We start from the raw sequence: 22,982 nt of genomic DNA, 5'->3' as shown, positions 1-22,982 counted from the left end.
AGTTTGCTTTGCTACTATAGACTGCTAGAATAGAGTCAGTAGAGCATGAGATTGCTAATCTCAGTGTTGTCGGTTTGAGCCCCATGTTAGGGAAAAGATTCCTGTATTGCAGGGGGTTGGACTAGATGACCCTTGACCCCAAATCTACAATTTTATGAGTCTATGTAGACCAAAATAAATATTATCAAACTCTAAGCAGATTATATGCAGCATCCCAGCCAACTACTGCAACCATTAATCCACATTATGTTTGCCCAAGGCAGACTTTAATAGGTTTCTAAAGCCCCTAAAAAGCAACATTACCTGATACAGACTAGAAGGGCTTCAAGTCTGAAAGATGTGTTGAAAACAAAACACTTTCTATTTCCCATTCTGCCTCCCTACATCCACCCAAGTAAGTCTTCCATTTAGAAAGTCAAACTAGATGGAACTGCAGGAACATCACAACATACATTATCTTAGAAAAGGCATTCCTTCTTTCTGAGATAGCACCTGTCACCTGTAATTTTCATTAAGGACTTACATTAAACTTAAAAAAACCAAACAAATTATGATGCCCAGTCCATGAACAGCACACTTTGCAAATTGATCAGAAGGTTTATAAGCAGTTAGCCTAACCTACTATTAGCCAGCTAGATGTCGCAGCCCTGACCATTAGATATTCTTGAAGTGTCAAAAGTAAACAATGCTCCCAAAAGGCTTACGAGAAAATTGGAAGGGAGATATAAAAGCAGCAATGACAGCTTGTTCACAAGAGCTGAGCTTTAATCCAGCTACAAACAAAAACTGCCACAAGGGCTTACAGGGGAAGCTGTGACAGGGCAAAAGGGGGGGAGCTGTTACATTCCTTAAATAAGCCTTCATGTGACTCCAACTTACAGAGTTATGTAGTGCACAGAGTTGTTCTGTAATGAAAGATAAATAATGTTAACAAGTGATATACCAAAGAGATTTCATTACAAGTGTAATTATTGAACCTTTTGGCCTCAATGTAATCTTACGTATTACAAGTTTGTCTTGCATTGTGAATTTCAGCCAAAGTTGATAGAGTTCAATAACTTGACTAACCATCCATGTATACTGCTCATTACCCAAGTAATAGATTTATCAAAGCAGGCATGAGGCAATACAAGGAACAGATACCATTTCTAGAAATACCTCAGTGGAAATTACTAGATTTCAACAAAAGCATTATTATTAAGAATTTAACTCCATAAACTAGAACGTAGAGAAAATGGTACCTAATGTAAAAGTAAGCACAATAAAAGATGGCAACGCTAATATACATACTAGGAAGTCATTTGAACTTAAACCCCATAAAAAAAAACTTTAAAAAAACCCTGCAGGTATACTTGATTGTGAGATTCTGCAACAGTGCAGAATACTTGCAGCACACTCTTGGGGAGTAAGATAACAGACCTTGAGCATTTTTGACACTAAATGCAAGTAAGTTCCATGCAACTTTCCTCCACTGTACAGTTTTCTGCTAGACAGGCACTGAAGAAATTCCATTAATGATGGACAGTGATAAGGACTGCTTCACTCCCCACCCACAAAAATAACATATTAAAAATGCATCTCTACCATTACAAGGACTAGGTTTTCACTTTGCTTATTTTAAAAAATAAAGGCCAAGGTTCCCAAGAGCTGTAGATTTCACAGAAAACTCCCAAAAGCCACATGTCTTGGAAAAAACAAAAACAAGCAATGTCTGGCATCTGTGCTTCGGACATTTAAGAGAACTTTCACAGCAAATTTAGATAATCAGGATTCTAATGAAACTCTACTTTCTAATTAATGTGCAGGTGTGGGATTTTGAGCCAACAGCAAGATGATTATTTTCAATTGAAAATATACTAAAGAAAGTATCCTACTATATCATCTGCAGAAAGTAGGGTATTACTAAACTCTTCATCACCATCTAAAAAAACACTTCCATAGTCCAAGGACGTTTAGGCTATCCTCTGCTAACATTTTAAAGATTTTTTTCCACCTTAATCAAGTTCCTGTTCATATTAGCTCTCCCCTAGTTTTAAGATCTGACAACAGAAACTATTCAAAAGTTCTGCATAGAGGAAAAACAATATTCATAATTCAATCTAACAATTTTGATAGCTTTGCCCCAACACTATGGTTTTACAGTTTTCCCTTAATCCAAATATATTTGATCACATCTGCCACTATGGTTCCAATGACTGCATTCCAATTCATTTTCTCTTTGCATTTGTCTACTTTTGACAAGCCTAAAAGAAATTTAACACAAATGTTACACAAAGATAGTTTTGCATACCTCACATGCCATTAGTTTGCTTTTCCATTTCAAGCATCAGACATTACAAAAAAAAAAAAAGTCTTCAGCCCACAAGGGCAAACAAAACAAGGACACCAAGGAAAGCACGTTTGCAAAACTATTTAAAAACTGCATCTCTTATCATCACTTAGTCAGGTTTTGGAAAGCAGCTATAACAAAAGGGATGGCACTATAGAGCACAAAAGTGTTATTGGCAGCTACCTTTTGAGGGACCAATTGTGATATCAAATATCAATTTCATCATGTCTCAGGCAGAGACAAATGCAAAACAATGCAAGATCAAATAACTATGCAGGACTCAAAGACAAGGGAGCAACACAAAGTAGTTACTAACATGTACAGTCATACCTCAGGTTGAAGTTGCTTCAGATTGAGCGCTTTCGGGTTGCACTCCGCGGCGACCCGGAAGTAATGGAATGCATTACTTCCAGATTTCGCCGCTCGTGCATGACGGTAAAAATGATGTCACGCGCATGCGCGGAAGCGACAATTTGTGACCCACAGACACGGGTTGCATTCACTTCAGGATGCGAACGGGGCTCCGGAACGGATCCTGTTCGTATCCAGAGGTACCACTGCATAAATATCATAGAAGACAGGTGCAGAGACACTGTGTTGTGGACAAAGAGTAATTCAAGGGCTTGTCTGTGATAAGTACAAATTGACTTGTTCTTCTTGAAAGATCAGACCCTCAACCACACAAAGTGCTTTTGGAACTTTTTTCAGTTTTTGAGAACTGTTTGACACAAGCAATATAGGGCTAATATTTGAGAATGGGGAATAAAAAGCTCCCCCTTGAGTGTACAGATCTAATTGTGCTGTTTTTTGCATCCTGGCCATGGTGTATATATTTCCTCTCAGAGTGGTGCAACTGAAACTGACAAGATGTGACTTGCTGAATTGTTTAGTTTCCATCTCTCTTTAATCTCCCATGTACACATAAACTCAGGGGCCAGGCATCAACACACACTCAAACAGTTTTCCAATTACTTTGACATTCAAAGGCAAAAGGTTTGTTGAAGGAGACTCGTGGCATGCATGCGTATGGCAATCATGACCAAATCTACTATTGTACAGTAGCAGATACAATATTGCTTTTCCTCAAAAGAGTTTAATCATGTTACAGTTTATAATAGAAGTATTTAGGGAGCTTTGCCTATGCCCCTAGAGAAAAAGTGTTCCTTTAAAGAATTTCAGCAGCATCACAAGTGTTCTTGCATCGTGTTGCAGAGTTCTTGCACTGCCTACAAGAGATTAGATCCAAGTGAGTACTGCATACACAAAGCTAGACTACACAGGATTTCAAGGACATAAAGAAAGCTTTATATAAGCCTTAAAAGACAAAGGCTAGTGTTTTGATATCCACATTTATCTTTATCTTAAGTTAAAAATTCTGGGATACTACGAACTACTGTGTTTAGTTTTGTCAGATACATTTGCCAATGAAGTTGAAGTCAACTACTTGCAGAAATTAGTTCACCTACTCTTCCACATTTGAACTTTAGCACCAGCAACTGATATATAAAAAGCCCAAGACAAAACTAATATTTGTTTTGGTAAACTTTGAAGCACTTTGATATGTTGCTCTTTTTTCTCTTTCTTTTTGCTTCATTTCTTTCAGAAGAGCAATAGAGCCCTCTAGTGGGGGGAAAAATCAAGACTGTTAACTGCTAACTCACAAGTAAGGTAGGAGCACAGGATATGGCTGCCAAATGTGTATTATTTTAAAACATTTTTATGCTATGTTTCTGCTTTACACCACACTGGAAATGCTAAGACACATAAAAAATCCAATAATGTTAAAGCTATGACCAAAATATATTATTCTCCATAGACTGAACAAAATACAAAAACAAAACCTTGCCACTTGATAGAAACAGACTTCCCTGAACTATGCTTTACGAGACATAGAAATACCCTGCACTATATTTTTAATAAAACTTGGAAACAGTAAATTTTCAAAACCCATCACTAATTTTCACTTCCTTTACTGGAAATACAGGTGAAGGGATACTAGTTGCTAATTACAACAAGTGTTTATAAACTGTCAGCTAATATTTTTTTTGTGCTCCACAGAAATGCAGAAAACCAAACTGCCAAGACATTCAATAGCAAGCAAGTAGAACCCAACAATGAATATTTTTAAAATTTCATTTTGAAAAGGTGGTATACTCAAAGGAACAGCCTCTTATGTTTGTCATCATATTATACATTTCCTCACTCTATGAAGTTTAAAGGAACTAGAAAGCAGTTAACTGCCAAATATATTCTCCCCCACCTCCTTAGGTAGCTTTGAATTTGCAAACTGCAAGTATGCTTTCTTTCTAGTTAAATTTAAACTCCATAGTTTGATGCAACAGCTTACACCAATTATCTTTTTTTAAAATACAGTGTTCAAATCACCATGGGAAAGAATAAGTCACATTACTCACTAGCACATATATACATGAACTCTTTTTTATTTAACAGTTATTTGCTTCATTGGTATAATGAGCTCCTGTTTTGGGCTCAATATTAAAAGAATTAAGGGACGCGGGTGGCGCTGTGGGTAAAACCTCAGCGCCTAGGGCTTGCCGATTGCATGGTCGGCGGTTTGAATCCCCGCGTTGGGGTGAGCTCCCGTCGTTCGGTCCCAGCTCCTGCCCACCTAGCAGTTTGAAAGCACCCTGAAGTGCAAGTAGATAAATAGGTACCGCTTTATAGCGGGAAGGTAAACGGCATTTCCGTGTGCTGCGCTGGTGCCGGCTCACCAGAGCAGCTTCATCACGCTGGCCATGCGACCCGGAAGGGTCTCCGGACAGCACTGGCCCCCGGCCTCTTAAGTGAGATGGGCGCACAACCCTAGAGTCGGACACGACTGGCCCGTACGCGCAGGGGTACCTTTATTAAAAGAATTAAGGTAAAGGTAAAGGGACCCCTGACCATTAGGTCCAGTCGCGGAAGACTCTCGGATTGCAGTGCTCATCTTGCTCCCTGGCTGAGGGAGCGGGTGTACAGCTTCTGGGTCATGTGGCCAGCATGACTAAGCCACTTCTAGCAAACCAGAGCAGCACACAGAAACACTGTTTACCTTCCCGCCGGAGCGGTACCTATTTATCTACTTGCATTTTGACGTGCTTTCGCACTGCTAGCTGGGAAGGAGCAGGGACCAAGCAACGGGAAGTACCTGGTAGCAAAGTTATCCAGAACAATAACTGCCAAGAATTTAACTATGACCAAAACCTCTAAATAATTATATCTAGAACGTTCCTTGTGAAGTAGCCAAACCAGACAATTGTGTAATAACGCATCATCACTTGGCATGCAGTTTTCTTGACTCATCTCATACTTTCCTTTGATGACAGACTGTACTTTTAGATTTGATGCTAAGGGACAAATCAGAACTGGGACAAGTTTCTGTGCAGATGAACCTTTACATGGAAATAAGTAGTTATTGGGACTTGCATCCAATTAAATAAATTTAAGTTTGGAATGTTGGTCCTTTTATACAGAAATATACCACATATAGCATTGATCAACCTTGTATTTTGAAAATCAGTTATGAAGACCACTGAGGTAGTATCCACATGCATGTAACACATGCAAATTCACCGATACAGCTTGCCACAAAACTGAATGCAATATTGACCTACCTATTCCTGAATTAGCTCCAGTGACTATGACCACTTTTCCACTCATATCACGACCCTGAAGTATTTCCATTGCAGTGGTGTTTCCATCATACTTCTGCTTGGCATTGGGTTTCATTGGATTATCTTCTACGGTAAATGCTAGTCTTGGGTCAAGGTATGTTGTCCTTTTATTTATGTGGCTTAAGAAAAACAAGAACGATGGTCATGCTAATATATTTTCAGTAACAATGCAAACACTGAGAAATACTTTATATTCAAACACTGCTATGTCCCTGTTCAGTTTTAAGTTACAGACATGCTGCTTGTATTGCTGAGTCCTACCTTGTTAGTCTCGACAACCCCCATTCTTTCACAATCCTGGAGAAGTGCAAAAATTAAGTTTTATCAGGGGGTTCCTCTCCGATACAAAAATGTGGAATAGTAAGAAAAGAGGACAAATGAGAAACTCTATCTCTCATCTGGATAAAGGCATAACTGCAAGATTCTATGACCTTTGGTTAAACTTGGAACATAACCAGGATACATATATGAGAAAATGGGTGTAAGATTCAAAGAATAACAAGGAAACAATGGATTTGAGACAGCTTCTTATCTAATATAATTTCAGCAGACCTAAAGGAGAACTATTTTAAAACTATTGATCAATGGTTTGATCAACACCTTATAAACTGAATTTAATATATAAGTTAGGATTGGATAGATGTTGAAAATGTGGATGATAGAAAGTGGATTAAATACATACCCTTTGGAATTGTTCTTAGATAAAATTATTGTTGAAATCTGTTCAGGCTAATATCTGATATGTTAGGCTATCATATACCCTTGGAGCCTTAAATATTTCTGCTTCGTTATTTAAAAGATGTTATTCCAAAAATGATTTTAAAATAGTGTTCAATTTTATAACTATCGCTAAGACTAAAATAGCTAAAAATTGGAGGTAAAGTGTATATCCTACAGTATCTGAATGGACTGAGAAAAAATGGTCCATAGTAACTATGATTAAACTAACTAACTTATAAAAGAATACATATAAACTAGTCTAACAGGTTTATTTTACAAGTTGTTTTTTTTTTTGTAATGTTCTGGAACAAGTGTAAGGATAATGTCCAAACTTATGCTGCTTTCAACCTACTGTAATTGTATTTCTTTATGCTCTATCTTTGGTTTATTTTGTGTATTAATAAAATAAAATAAAATAAAATAAAATGTATTATTTTTAAAAAATTCATCACTTTGAATTTACTCTTTGAATAACCTGCCCACCAAGGTGTGATTCACAACAACATTAGCCTCATTTCATTGGCAGGTGAAGCCAAACTTTTTTGCCCAGATTTTTGGGGAGGTATAACTTGGAAAACATGAGCACCTGTTTGTCATTGCTACTTTGCTTTTATGGATCTGCAATTTGATGGCAGATTTTCATTCTTGCATTCAGCTTAGTACTGTACTACATTGTTTCAACTCTAATTTTGATGTTTACATGTTCTTGCCCTGGAAACTTCAGGGGAAGGGTGGATTACAAATATAATAAGGTTTTTTGAACTATTTGTATAATTTTATAGTTGTGTAATTTGTAAATAGTTGTATATTTGTATAATTTTATCACACAATTTGGAGGTCATGGTAAGAGTCTTTTAGGAATGAAATTAGACCCTAGAGGACAGACCAAAAAATCCTACCAATAATCTTACAGGCTCTAACCAACAACAGGAATATCAAAAGAGGGATTCAAATGAGATACATTTTGCATAGTCCATTACTGTTTACATTAAATTGTCACTGTTTGTAAGGCATTCTTCTGGCCAGAAATCTATAATAGACATAACTTCCTGAACACTCGGATTGAAAAAACAGATTGATTGCTAAAAAAAACACCCAGCAGCTTACAAGACCTGTGGCTATCTTAAACCTACAAATATAGAACTCTTGAGTTTTCCATTATTTTGTTCCTGTAGCACAAAAGGCTGAAAGTCAATGGGAAACAGTTTCCAGTTTCATCTCTATGGATTAGCTTTCCTTAAGTAAAAATAAAGTGGTCCGCAACAAGTAAAAAACATTAATAGTCTGTAACTGAAGGCCAATTGTGATATTACTGGCTTAAAGTCTCAGTTCTGTGTGTTGGGAAGGTGACAGAAAAATGGCTATGAAAAAGAGTTGAATGCAATGACTACATGAAGCTGGTTTAAACAGTCAGACTATCAAGTCTACTATTGTTCACCAGGACAGCGGTTCACCGAGTCTCAGGGAGAGGTATTTCCCACCAGGACCTTCAACCAGGCACCATGTAATTGTAAGTGCAAGGGATGAAACCTATAAACATAAAAGAGCCTGCTGAATCAGTTCAATGACCCATCTAGTCCAGCCTCCTGTTCTCACAGTGGCAGAGCAGATGCCTATAGGAATCCCAAAAGCAGGAACTAAGAACAACAGCACTCTCCCCAGCTCCCTGGAATTAGTATTTGGAAACTTAATGCCTCTGACAATAGCAGGGTAGAACCTAGTCACTGTGGCTAGTAACCACTGATAGCCTTATTCTCCATTAATTTGTCTAAAACTCTTTTGAAGTCACCTAAGTTGGTGGCCATTGCTACCTCTTGTGGGAGAAAATTCGACAGTTTAACTATGTATTGTGTGAAATGGTACTTTCTGTTTCTCCTGCTCTTTTGTATTCCAATATTATGGGAACTATTTACATGCATATGCTCTGTAAATTAGCTGTGAATTCTTCAATCTCTAGGCAGACTTGCCATTGACAGCTTCAAGCAACTTTTCCAAAGAAAATGAATTAAATCATATTAGATTTAATATGGTTTGGCATTTTTTATTAACTATACCTTTCAAGAGGCTTTTTACAAAACAAGCTTCAACATGCTACAAGAAAATCTGGATAAGTATTTCACTGCATTCCTGCTTTGAATAGTGCAAGGATAGACAATTTGGAAACCAGTGACCATCAAAATAACAAAACTGCAGAAATGTCACCTGGAGGAGAATTAGAACGCTTGCAGTTCTATCACTTACTCAACAAAGTAGACTTGTCCATTTTCATCTGTTTCTTGCTCCCATCCATACGGCAAATCTGAAGGAATATAAAATAATTTTAGTGGCATTTTTAAAGCAATTTAAAGCTTTGAGCTTAAATTGTATATCCTCAGCAACATTTTGTCTTCAACTGAAGAATGTGGTAGAGACAAGAACCAGTAATATCCAGGAAAGGAAGAGTGTGACACAATAATGGAAGACAATCAACAAATTAACCTTCCACATGGTTTTAATGCTATAATCCTATGCACACTCTTTTGGGATTAAGCACACACTGAATTCAATGAGACTTGCTTCCAGATAACCAAGCACTGGATCAAGCTGAAAATGAGCAATGCCTGTTCAGTAGTTAGTGGCCCTTAAGGGATTCAGTTAGTCTGCACACACCTTTCTTTATAAGTTTATCGCTAAGGCTATATATAATTGAAGATCTGAAATTAATGAAGTAGGGAGATGAGAAAGGAGAAAGCATTGTAACTGCAAAATTTAATCTGAAATGGAAGAGTCGCTGAATATGCTATAAACATGTAACAACACCAGATGGCACCAGACCGCAGGAAATTTTAAAATGTGTTTTCCATAGAAATTTTTTATTTTGTTAAAACAATCTAATTTCTGACTTATTTATAGCTTTTCCCCCTGTGTTTAGAACCACCATTAGTCAGCAAAACTAGACACAAACCTCCTGCAACTCGTTTCCGTTTCCCGGATTTGGGATGATCCCACTGAGTTCTTTCTTCCAGGTGACTGAAAGGGAAGCATTTCAATATAAACAAATATATTTCACAAATGAAGTGAGAGCTCAATTTTGTCACTATGCATTGGTAACTGGCCAATCTTCCTGGTGCAACAAACATTTGCAGTAAAGCAGTGTGCTCCCCTTACCTATGCCTTCTAGCTGCTTTGGGGCACAAATAATTCCTAGAATACTATAATGAAAGAATATGGGTCACTGCTAATTCATACAAAGGTAAAGCTGACAGGGAAAATCCGAAACCAGAGTGACCAAGCGTTCCAGAGAGATTTGAGTAAATTTATGCAATATATAGACAATCATTGTAAACATATAAAAACACTAGCAGGACTGAGATAAAACTCACAACGTTTAAAAGAAGGAACTTTCTACATGTGTTTTGACTTTTGAATAATTTTAGATATATGTAAAATTAAGCGAATACAAATGTGTGGACATAATAGGTGTTTTATAAAAACCAGAAGACGAACGGAGGGAAGTTGTAAGCTCGGTAGAGCATAACATTTTACAAAAGGTGTTAATGTGATATAATTATTGTTAAAAATGGAAAATTAATAAAAATACTATTAAAAAAAATTCATACCAAGGCAGTGGTTACAAACAAGACACAGAAAAGATAACCTGTCTGTATGAATAAATAAAATAAATAAAAAATTGTCCAGTAGCACCTTAGAGACCAACTAAGTTTGTTCTGGGTATAAGCTTTCGTGTGCATGCGCACTTCTGAAGGTATCTGAAGAAGTGTGCATGCACACAAAAGCTTATACCCAGAACAAACTTAGTTGGTCTCTATGGTGCTACAGGACAATTTTAATTTTTTTATTTTATTTCAACTGCGTCAGACCAACACAACTACCTACCTGTGTCTGTATGAATATTAAGGAACAGAACTGGTAGGCCCAAAGTCTTCCTTAGGAATGCTCAGGAGCCCAAAAGCAAGTCTTCAAAAAGTTTGTTAGGTTCTATAAGTTTCCTTTTACAGCAAAACCTGTGAACCTTCATTTCTAAGGAGAGATGAACTTACTGAGTTGCACCCAACTCAGCTAATGGTAATGTCTCCATTTGCAAAACTTAAAATTCCCTCTCCCTCCTGCAACCCCCCACACCACTTAAATTTATTTATATTTTATTTCATAAAATTTATACACCTCTTGATTGCATAAAAACAAACAAACCTCAGAGCAGTTTACAAAAACATAAAACAAGAAAATAAAGAAAAAAATGCAATCATACTTTAAAACATACAAAAGTTTAAATACTAAAGCAGATTAAAATTACCTCAACTTTCTAAGCATTTGAGTAGGCTCATCTAAACAAGAATTATTGTTGCAGGCACCGAAAAGTGAACAGTGAAGGCCCCCGCTTGGTGTCAATAGGTGGGGAGTTCCAAAGTATAGGTGCTGCCCCACTAAACAATCAAGTTCTTCCAAATGCAGAAAGGGCAATATGTGGCACCTGTTGTAGTGCCAACTCTACTCATTGAAACAGTCAAGTAGGCCCATATAGGGTAAAGCAATCTCAGGTAAACTGGTCCCAAGTTGTTAAGGGCTTTTTATTTTAATGGTAACACCTTGAAATTGGCCCAGTAGCAAATCGGCAACCAGTGCAGATCTCTGAGCACAGGTGCTCTATGTTAACAAGGCCTCAATTCCATCAGCAATCATGCATGCTACAGCCTTCCACACTACAGCTGCTGGATCAAAGACAGTTTCATATTCCGCAACTCCTCAAAATACCAAGGAACTGCTCAGGTTCCAAGGTGCCAAAGAGGATGCTTAGGAGTCACATCAACTACCTATTTCATCTGACCATTCCACAGTGAGACAAGGGATTTGACAGGGTCACCAGCTTTCTCCACTGGAAAAATCCCCCAGGGCAGTGGTTCCCAATTGGCTCCGTTCTGCAGATCCCCTGAACCAGGCCAAGCCATGGACCCCCTATTTTTGAAAAGGCTTACTTCTGAATAAAAGCACACGGGATTGGGCTCTACTTCGTTTGCCTTTGAAGATACCAGAAGACTCCTGTGCTGTCCTTCTTCAGTTTGTTCTGTACTTATGCTACTGTTGCTTTGTGGCCAGTGGTCTGCAACTGCCTCCAACCTTAGACTGGTCAGATACAAAAGCGAACGACATGCTTGCACCTTTAAGAGCCGAGTAGAAGAAGTAATTTCAGCAGGTGTGATTTTGCAGGCCAAGCTGCACCTGCTCGTCGTGGCAGAAAAGAGGCGATGCTCCTGAGGTGCGCTGTTCGCTTTTGTACGGGTCACCCAACCAAACCAATACAACTGCGGGTGACAGCTTGCATCCCCCTCTAGCGTAAACTCCTTACAGAACTATGGGGAGGGGGCTGTTATTAATATTTTTACCACCATCATAACTCTCATTATTTCCAGGAACCATGTTGCACTGGGGACCTCTTGCCTCTCACCAATATAACCTCACAAACCATTCAGGTTCAAGTGAAATTCTGCACACACCCCAAGACATTACAAGGGTGGAGGGGAAGGAGAGAAAACTTTTCTGCATGCCACCCTCATAAACCACTGAGAAATGTAACTTTTTGTATCCTACACTGGTAAACTGAGGAGGAGGAGGAGACTTTACGTACCACCCACCCACCCACGCCGGACAAGCCACTCAGAAAAGCGACCCTTTGCCGCCCACGCCTCACAAGCCTTCCCTCAGAGAAAGCCCACCTCAGAGGCAGGAGCCCTTCCTCACCTGCCCGCCTGCCCCTCTCCCACTTACTTGGCGTAGTAGACCCAGCCATCCTTCGTGGTCCTCTCCTCCCAGCCGGGGGGCAGCTCCTCGTCGCTGTCGGTGTCGTCCAGCCCCGCGTACTTCAGCGCCGCCATAGTACCTCGCGACGGTCCCAGGAAGGTTCTCCTCAGAAACGCCACCCTCCCGCTTCAATTATCGCCCGCCTCCTCTTCCTCCTCCCCGCACAGAGACGGAGCTTCTTGCAAGCAGGTTTCAGATTTTTGGGGCGGGGGGGGAGTTGTTGGGTTTTTTTAAGGGGGGACAGCCCCTTCCGGTTCTGTTGAGCCAATCCCAGGGCGCGGAGGACGAATTGTATCATGGGAAGCGTAGTTCCGGGTGAGGGGAAAGCACGTGCCAAGCCGAGCTTTCAGCGGAAGGAAAATACAGTACCGACGTTGTGCTCGCGGGTGTTGCTGCAGCGGGCAAGTGTGGCTTTTTGTAGTCCCGTGCGAGATTCATCTTAAAGTTTGGGCTATATGTAACCGCGTCTCTGTAGTTTGTCTTTACTGTACTGAATATGCCCCGTGTATTGCTCTGTCATTGTTCCTGCTTATGTTTACGGTAAATGTATGTGGGTGGATGTATGATTTTGAGAGAAATGCCCCGATTTGGGGGGAAGGTTGTTGAGAAGTTTTGAAAGCAGGAGCAGAAAGAGAGGGCTGCTTCTGCAAATACTATTTCTACAGATAAGAATAATAAAGAGGAAATTTTCCCTCTGGCAACAGTTGCGCTTTGCCAGTTTCAAGTTCAGCGGTTGTTTTTGTACTTCAAGTGCGCCTGCAATCTTTTTCACACGTGAGAATAAATCCCATTTTACGCACTTTGTAACCACTTTGCTTTGTGCCGCAGTCTGCATTCCCAGAAAAACTCCCCAGCACCACCACTCTTGGTTGTAAAAACTGCATCTAGAAAAATACAAATCCCAAAATATTGCAGGTGGGTATATAATGAATATGTAGCTGAATTCAGTTTTCAGACTCAGAAAGTCTACATGAATTGCCATGTAGACTGAGTTGACAAATTAAAATGTTCATATTATTTGTATGATTGTCCCCCTAGTCAGGGAAGCTATAATAAAAACACTGCACTGCATTGTAAGTGTAATAACTGAACACAGCACCAGATGGTGCAGTATACAAAATAATATAGCAGGATACAGATAGGTAGCCGTGTTGGTCTGCCATAGTCAAAACAAAAAAAATTCCTTCCAGTAGCACCTTAAAGACCAACTAAGTTAGTTCTTGGTATGAGCTTTCGTGTGCATGCAGAAGAAGTATCTGCATGCACATGAAAGCTCATACCAAGAACTAACTTAGTTGGTCTTTAAGGTGCTACTGGAAGGAATTTTTTTTGTTTTGAATATAGCAGGATAGTCTGCTTGTAATCTTTTAAATGCTATGAACAAGTAACCAAAAGAACGATACATGGACCATTTTATATTGCCTGTATACTTAAATCCTTCCAACCCAAAGTTTCTAACTATTTATTTCAGATAATTTATTTATTATTTTTAAAAGTCTACTGCCTGTACAATAGAGCTGTATCATGTACTTGTTTTGTGAATCTATAGATTGGTTATTAATCTGTAGGATTATTCGATTTCATATCTGTTTTGTAACATGGGAAATATCAAGCAGGTTAGTTTGAATATGGATGAATTACGAATAATCCTACAGTTTTCTTTTCTACACCTCTGTGGTCAGATTAAACACCATCCCCACCCCTGCTCACTCTCTCGCTTTCACTCTCTGTGTAAGTATGTTAAGGAGAATGTAAGTTGAGTCATTAATGTGACCATGATGCATATTCACCAGGCCTCATGACAAATGTGCACATAGTCCAGCCATGAAGTGGGAATTTTGCACATTTCCTAGTCACTATACATAATTTCAGGCTTCGGAGAAGTTTTTGAAGGGGGCTGGGTGGAGTTGTCTGTGTTTGGGGGCAGGATCTGTGCGACAAAAGATAGGCTGGTGGAAAGGGAGGGGATAGGACAGGGGTCAGCAACCTTTTCCAGCCATTGGCTGGTCCACCATCCCTCAGACCTTGTGGGGGCCCGGACTATATTTTTTTTTGGGGGGGGGATGAAAAAGCACACATTCTACTCATATAAAAACACCAGGCAGGCCCCACAAATAACCCAGAGGTGCATTTTAAATAAAAGGACACATTCTACTCATGTAAAAACATGCTGATTCCCGGACCATCTGCAGGCAGGATTGAGAAGGTGATTGGGCCACATCCAGCTCCCGGGCCTTAGGTTGCCTACCCCGGGATAGGATTACAATTGGTTCTTTGAGAGGGTGGGGAGAGAAAAGACAAGACAGAATGGGAACAGGTACAAAGTGGGGTGCAAAATAAGAAATAATCCACTGTAGGCAATTTTGAGCTAGATGAGCCAATAGTCTGATTCCCCATAAAGCAGCTTCCTGTGTTATTTTAATAACAATAGCTAAGCTGACCATCACAAAATATAATGAGTCCAGAGAGACTGCTCTGTACCCCATGTATTTTCAGCACCACCTTTATTCCCAATCCTAGGCTCCTGGCTTGGAAGGATGATCTTCACCCACCCAGAGAAATTTTCTTCCCCATTATCATTGTATGTGTTTTCCGAACTGAAAGATGCCACCACTCTGTGCTCTGGCTTGCTCAGGAGAAAGCCCTGGCAAATTCTCTCTCGCTCACTGTGCCCAGCAAGATGTGGATGTTCCAGGATGCTGAGCAGCTGTTCTGCGAAGATCCTAATATTTGTGACGAAGTGCTCCTGGTCCCAACAGGCTTTCATGTTGTCCAATACCACCCTGAGCCCAAGCCCTAGAATGCTGCAAAGGTCCAGCGTGATTTCCTGTGGCCTGCAGAGGAGTGCAATGCTGTGGTGTTCAAATGGCAGCATTAGATTCAGCACCTAACTTGAGTGGACAGCACTACTGGTGCAGTAGTCAGGCTCATAGGGCCAGTACCCACCACCAGCACAGCGAACTTTGCCCATCAATGGAGAATATAATTGCCAATGCCTGTATACCACTATGGCAGGCAAGGTACTCAGAGCTGCTTCCAGCACAGCTTGCAGAGGTTGGCAGCTGCCTTCTCCATGCTCCTCCTGTAACTGTGCCTTAACCCCAGGTGGAGTGTTAATCCAAGGTTTGCCTGCCACTCCCTGCCTCTGCTGAAGGTAAAAGGATGACCGTAACACCTCCTCCAACCACTACCAACTTGCCTTAACATATCTTACTTACACTCCTACTGTGAATTGGGAAAACAATAATTTTTGTTTCCTAGTGGAAGATCTGGACCAAGAGAAAATTTGGCTGAGTAATCATGGAAATGCTTTTGAAAGCAAGCTTTAAAAAACACACACCAAAAAACAGAAAGTGGGGAGGGACCCACAATTTTAAAAGTTGTGAATTCACCACTATTTAGGGCTAATGAATGATTATTTTAAGATCAGATCACACCTGGATTGAACAAACTGAAAATGATTATGTACTCTGTTACTCTGATGGGAAGGAACCATATCAGTGGTAAGACGCCAACTTTCCAAGCAGAAGGCCCCTGGTTCAATTCCTGGTCTCTCAAATTAAGCAGGACCCCATAGTAGGAATTGTGGGCAGGCAGTGAGGGGGGCATCTCTCTCTCTCTCTGCTTCAGACCCTGCAAGGCTGCTGCTAAACAGAGTAGATAATGCTGGCATAAGGAAGCTTCCTATGTCCTTCCTAATAAGAATTGCAGCCCATTCCTATGCATGTTCACTCAGAATTAAGAAGGTTGGCAATGTTTAAGTAATAAGATTGGTTTTCAAAAATCCAGTTAACTGATTTTATATAGGCAGCCAAATTTTATTCAGAGTAGAATCATTTATTTCAGTGGGTTTACTCGTGGGCAGCACACAGATGGCCCTTTCCCATAGAAGGGGATCCCTTTTGGTGCCTGCTGTGACAGATGTGGGTCATTTTATTCTATTTTTAATTTACATTATTATCTCTCAACCTTAAAAATAAATAAAGCACAGGGTGCTCACAAATAAAACTGCATAATCAACAAAACCATGAATTAGGCTTTTTACTTCAGAATTACTGGTTTTATCAACAGACAAATATAATTCATAAGTTAATTGATTATGCCAGTAAAACTCAAATGGCTGCAATTCTATACACATTTACCTGGGAGTAAGTTCCCCATAACTCAGTGGAGATTACTTATGAGTACAGTGGTACCTTGGTTTACGAACTTAATCCGTTCCAGAAGTCCGTTCTTAAACCAAAGGATTCTTAAACCAAGGCGTGCCACACACCAAAACACCTACTTCAGGTTTTGCAGCGTTCTTAATCCAAGTTGTTCATAAACTAAGCTGTTCTTAAACCAAGGTACCACTATAGACATATATAGGCTTGCACTGTGTTTAATGGGCCTATAACTTTAAAATTAAGTACAGCACATAATCTCAAATAAGTGTACATAGGATTGGATGTCTTCGACTCCCCTGTTCACACACACACATCCATGCATTAAAACACAACATTGCCGCTGCAACATCCAGCTCTTGTGCTTTTGAAAAATAACTTTATTGAAATGTGTAAATCATGCAAAGAGTGAAGATATTCAAATGTGTTAGATATAAAACATGATGGGAAGTTACATGTCAGAGATATATTCATCCCACTCACTATATATATATATGTTGATAGCAGGGACACTTTTTATGATAACAAGCTTTGAATTATAACAAGAGTAGTTTGTTGCCTGTGTCCTGATATCATAGGAGCCTTGGAAATAAGAAGTGTGCTTAAGAAGCCACACTGATGAGGATTTAATACCTCAGTATCTACAGTATGCTTATAGCAAAACCTCACATTCCCTCTGTCCTGCAGTCCATTATAAATCTTGGGATGCAGCTACCCTGTAATTAACCCTGCAGTGCTGGGATACTGACTCGGATCAAATAGTGGATCTACCACTAACAGCACAATCAATTCCGTGTTGGTTGTCCTATCACCTCTGTTTATGACATTAGCAGTGTTCAAAGCAGAGCATTGATTTTCTTGCAGCAACGGAACACACAGGGAATTGCAACTGAATGGAAAATTAATTAATAGAGGAAGTATCTGCTTTAAAAGAGAGGTTTGCAGTTTTAGTAAACAGGAAGGATTATCAAGAGGTATATACTTGAACTCAACAATCCATCATGACTAAAGGCTATTTTGACTGCCCCATACAAACTAATTACCTGAACGTGTGGTCTCTGACTCTGGATTTGTTGTGAAGCTTGGTGATGACTGCAAAGTGGCATCCCTACCATATATGTGTTTCGGAAGTGAAAGAAGGAAGCAGACCGAGCTGTGATTAAGGGATCAGGAATTCACAAATATATCGTTTGACAGTACGGCAGACTTCATCCAACCACTTTCCTTGAGCTGACTGTGAAAACAAGACACAATTTTCCCGTTTTCCTCCATTGGGTTGTGACCGGTCCCAGTTGAAGTAGTTGAGGACCATTCCATTGACATCAACAAATTTCCCTTCGTTTACCATGTCAGTGACACCCAGCCAAAAATCTGCCACACCTGACAAGCTCTTCTTGCTGTACTCTCGGAGAGCATTGGTTTCATCACCGTCTCTGGGGATAGCAAGAGTCCCTCCCTTGGCTATGCAGTCTTCGTTTGCTTCATGGAAATGTTTTGCACCATCGGATGCCAAGTAGCATTTTTTATGGACCTTTGTTCCACGAAGACAGACTGTGAATGAAAGAAGTTGGATACAATGATTAAAGAATCTAGGTTAAGTGGACCAAAGTGGTTCTTCACTGCTTATTGCTACCTGAAATTTCCCTGGATTTGGAATTTCGCTTGGCAGAATTTAGGATGGGTGGGTATCTATTTTGGCCCTAAGAGCCTAAGCCCGTGCAAACTTTCAGTTTGCAGTGATTGTTTTCCCATAAACACCATTTCTTCAGACACAGCATCAGCACTGTAGTTCCTTGCACCATTATTGATTTTGAGAGGTAGCAAAATACCTCATCACAACACTTTCATTTCCTGCCGAATCAAAGAAGCAGCCCAACATGTGCTAAGGGCAATGTTAATTGGGTCTTCTAATCACAGTTTCAATTTGTTCATTTGCAAGCTACTGAAACAGGCATAAAGATAACCAGCTATAAAGATGATGGCTGCTTATTGCTTTGCAGTAATTGATGGAGTTAATGGCTCCTTCAGCCTGTTGGCCTCTCTTTGTAGCATCATCCCAGTAGTAGATACAATGGGTTGCTTTAAAGAAAAAACTGAACCCTGGTTAGGGGATGCAGTTAATACTAGTGCATTGGGTAGACACTGGGCGGGTGAGCACTAACACTTACTGGATCCCCAAATTAACAGGAAAGGCTTGATGTGATTGAGTGCTTTGGGCCAATCTCTGTATCTGAAATACTGAAAGTTAGCATATAAATCCCTGGATTGATGACACTGAATATAACACAAGGACATAAGAAGAGCATGCTGATGGCTAATTTCAACATTCCCACAACTCTGGGTGCTTCTAGAATATCACCATTGTTGAACCTCCAGTCTCAGTCTGCAGTTCTACAGTATGTATGCTTACCTCAGACTTAGTCTGATAATGTCTATTTTGTGGTAGGATTCAATTGCATACCAGACAATTCAGGTTGCGCAATTCTAGTTGTTTGGGAAGTGCTGCACAACAAACCTGCTCCCCCAAAATGCTGGGCTTTTTGCAATAACAAAAGTGGAGGGAAACTGAGAGATAGCATTTGCTTTGACATGTCATTTAACCTTACCATAAAAAATAAGAATGAATGCTCATTTAATAGCCAGCATAATCTAATCTCTCTGTAAAAAAATCAGAATGGTCATCTGGAAGTGCCCTGAGTCCCCAGGCTCTCTGGATAATCCCTTTCAAAGCTGCCTCTCTTTCCTGTGTGCAATTACAAGTGGCAGAAGGGGGCACTGAAGAAACAGGCCTTCTTGTTAGCATGTTGTGATCTCTTGGGACAACTGCCCTCCATGACTTTATTACCCAGATATTATATTATGTCACTGACTCTTTAAGCTGTTTTGGTTTTGGAAGTCCAAGGAGAAGAGCCAGAGAGGGGTGGAGAGAAACTAAAAATGAGCCAGGACTGTTATTTGTACTATTTATGTTTGGAAAACGGTCCCCTGCACCTCACCACTTTGGTTTCATGGCATACTGCAAGGAAAAACAGATATTTGTCTTGACATCAGAATGGGCTGAACTATCAGGAAATAGGTGTATACTTGGCTGTCCACCAAGGGCAGGGATCTAAAGTCCTTTTCATTACTTAGAAACACAAAGTGCCAAAGTAAAGCTAGCTGTGCATGAGGTCAACTCAGTGCTTAGCAAATAAAACCAGGACAAGGTATCTGAAAACACTATTTTAAAGTCTGCACCAAACACCCTGAGTATTCATGTATTTAATAATATCTTAAATCATTTGATAAAAAATGGAACAACAAATGGAATAACATCTTTCAGTCCATTTACCATCTATCTCTCTTCCCCCACCCCAATCCCCAGTTTTAAAATGAGCATTTAAAGCTATTTAAAACTGAAAAATATTCAGGGGAGAGCCAACTAAAGGAAACGATTCAACCCTGCAGAGCAAGAATGGAGGATTTGTGTCCTTCCAGATACTGCTGAACTATTATTTCTGTCAGTCAGAGCCAGCACTGAATGGTCAGAGATGATGGGAGTTGTAATCCACCAACATCTGGAGGACCAGACATTATGCACCCCTTCTGTAGAATAATAAAAAGCAACCCTTACCTGTCTGCAGTGCTTGCATTTCCTTCAGGGAGTTTACCTCTTGCCAAAGCTTGTTAATTTGACTCTTTAGGTCACCGTCTTTCTCTTAAATAAGTAAGTATATGCATACATTAACATATTTAGACACATCAAAATATTTACAGTAAGATGTGGAGTGCAATACAAAGGCTGCAATCCTAACCCCACTAACCTGTGAATAAATCCTACTGAATTATTTGCAGGCTTCCTTTATCATGGGGAGGTAGCTGTCTGTGAAGGGTGAAGTCTGCATATAGTAGGGTTCTATATGGCTGTGTACACAATATACACCCATAGTTTGTTAAGTGCGCTATGAGGGGTAAACTACAGTTCCAAGCATTTGGGGGGGGGCAGGTGTGTTTTAAGTGTATGGTAGGTACTTTTGGTTGCAGGCAGCTTTCTTTATTTCCATGCTCCACACTACACAGGTGAGGGGCATTTTAATTTTAATTTTGCCAGTTTTGAGTGTTCAAATTCTCATGCCACGTCAGTAATATTTGACACAAAGAGGCTACCTAGAGAAGTGTGGTAGAGGTGTGAGAAGTACCTTTGCTACCTTCCCATCCCACATGCTTTAGCCTCTTTGAATGTTACTGGTAGAATGTGAGAACAGGCTATGCAAAAGTGTCTTATCATGGCACAACGAAAAGAAAAACTGCCCAAGTATGAGGTTTTCCCATGATTATTTGCTGTCTGTTACAGTAACTACCGGTATCTCATGGCATGGTCCAAAGCAAAGCTGGGGGATGTTCCAGGTGTTGCTGAATGGCAGTTCTTTCTCTCTCCCCCCACCCCACTAAATTTTTAACCATACAATAAGATATAGAAAACTAATGTAAACGAAAACAGCTACCAAAAGTAAAAAGAGAGTATAGAGTCCTTTGTTAAAGGTACTTCTTAACCCTTACCACCCTCTTCCAAATCTCACCTGGGATCTTTCTTTTCTCTTCCCAGCCACTAAGTCTGGGAGATCAACATTTCTCTGCCTCCTACCCAGTTCTTACCATCCTTGACCACTGGTCAAGCTGGTTTGGGCTGATGAGGAATGGAGTCATAGAAACACCAGAAGGTGACTTATACTGAATCAGACCACTGGTACGTCAAGCTTAGTACTGTCCACACTGACTGACAGCAGCTCTCCAGGGTTTCGGGCAGGAACTTTTCCCAGATGTACCTTGAGACTGAACCTGGAATCTTCAGCATTCAACTGAGCTATGGTCCTTTCCTACAACAACACCTGAAGGGCCAAAGGCTCCCCATCCACACTTTAAAGACACATGAAGCTGAAGAGGTCTAGGTTTGATCTGTGCCTGGGAACTCCGGGTATAGTATGTGTTATATGTTATGTGCCCAGGCTTTTTCTGTCATAGAATTCATAAATAAAACTATCCAAATCAGATGAACCAACATATCAAAAAATAAAATAATACTTGTTAATAAATTTACTAAGGTAGCAATCAAATAATATATTTATCATAATCTTCATTCTCTGTGGCCTACTAAGTTTGCTTACCTTTAACTCTCCGTTTGCTGTGTTTTCTGGCTTTGGAATGGACAGACTGGCCAGTTGTTTGATCCAGCAAAAGGATGGTAACAAGGAGGAAAATCAGAAATCCCATTTGTGCCATCTCTGTTTTCAGACGGTGAGCAAGAGTCATCAACAGCAGCTTGAAAGCAGTTGTGAGAACTGCAGCCCTGTAGAACTGATGGTGTTTGGCTTTATTAAAGGGTAGTGAGAGAATTGGCTGCGCTCCTTGTTTATTAAATGAGCAAAATACTCAAGCAGGCTTCAGCATAAGGTGCCCTCTTGTTCTCAGTCTTTAGCCTCTCCCACACCAGATTTATACTTCCTGTCAACTCTGACCAATTGAATTTATCAGGCTTGCAATCCAGGGCTTAACATTTTTACTCAAGAGTAATGCCTGCATAGTTCAATACTGGAGAGTATGCTCTTTGTAACAAGGATGGGGAATCTGTGGCCCTCCAAATGTTGCTGGACTTCTACACCAGCCAGTAGCAGCCAGCATGGCTGATGAAAGCTGTAGTCCAACAAAACAGGTTTACCATTCCCTTTACTGGAAAAGTGGCCTCTTAATCCTAAGGGCTGTTAGAACAGCTCAGCCTCCTAATGTGAGCTGTACTCTGCCCTGTATCAGTTGATCTCATAATTGTTTAATGCATGCCCTTCTTCCCAAAGGAGCCCTGGGCAGCAAACATGAACTATTAAAACATTTAAAAACAATTCTAGTTTGCAGAGTTTATTATGATCCTATACAGATACAGACCAGGAACAGCAGGTTCAAGCTTTCCATCCTGTTAATTTTATTATTAGGTTTATATCTTGCGTTTGCTCCAAGGAACTGAAGCTGCCATACTCTGCAGTACTTTGTCCTCACAACAGCCCTGTGAGGTAGGTTAGACAAAGAAATTGAGTGACCTTGGTCCAATCACAGTTTGCTTTGTTGCTGAGTGGTGATTTGAACCTGGGTCTCCCCATTATTCCACAGTGGCCCTTGCTGTCTACTATAAAAAGGGACATTTCCCTCCCAATCCCATTTAGGACTGATAAAACTGACCGCAAGCAGCTCCCACTCTGGTCAATTTCATCATTCTATAGCACATGGGTAAATGGTTATTGGAGTTGGTGGGAAATGTTGCCCACTTAAAGG

The 22,982-nt window shown here is 40.1% G+C and overlaps 2 protein-coding genes across 3 annotated transcripts in view; both read right to left on the bottom strand.

The window, feature by feature from the left end:
- The window catches only part of WWOX (WW domain containing oxidoreductase), a 566,085-nt gene extending 553,334 nt beyond the window's left edge, over nt 1-12,751 (bottom strand). For both annotated transcript variants that reach the window (XR_014567358.1, XM_083752075.1), the window contains exons 1-4: nt 12,487-12,751; nt 9,668-9,732; nt 8,965-9,022; nt 5,944-6,122 (exon numbers count right to left, since the gene is read on the bottom strand). Coding sequence is in view for 1 of the 2 variants with exons in the window: in XM_083752075.1 (XP_083608201.1) it covers nt 5,944-6,122; nt 8,965-9,022; nt 9,668-9,732; nt 12,487-12,593 (409 nt within the window). In the remaining variant the exon portion in view is untranslated. The remainder of the gene's footprint in view (nt 1-5,943; nt 6,123-8,964; nt 9,023-9,667; nt 9,733-12,486) is intronic.
- Nucleotides 12,752-17,039: 4,288 nt separating this feature from the next.
- On the bottom strand, nt 17,040-22,448 carry CLEC3A (C-type lectin domain family 3 member A). The gene is made up of 3 exons (XM_083753105.1): nt 21,827-22,448; nt 20,296-20,379; nt 17,040-18,233 (listed from the first exon to the last, which is right to left on the bottom strand). Exons 1-3 carry the CDS (start codon nt 21,969-21,971, stop codon nt 17,842-17,844), a joined length of 621 nt encoding a protein of 206 aa, XP_083609231.1. The 5' UTR covers nt 21,972-22,448; the 3' UTR covers nt 17,040-17,841.
- Nucleotides 22,449-22,982: the final 534 nt, after the last annotated feature.

The sequence above is a fragment of the Podarcis gaigeae genome (assembly GCF_964106915.1).
Source record: "Podarcis gaigeae genome assembly, chromosome: 8".
Lineage (NCBI taxonomy): Eukaryota > Metazoa > Chordata > Lepidosauria > Squamata > Lacertidae > Podarcis > Podarcis gaigeae.
The sequence above is the reverse complement of the archived record's forward strand: the minus strand, read 5'-3'. Positions and strand labels throughout refer to the sequence as shown.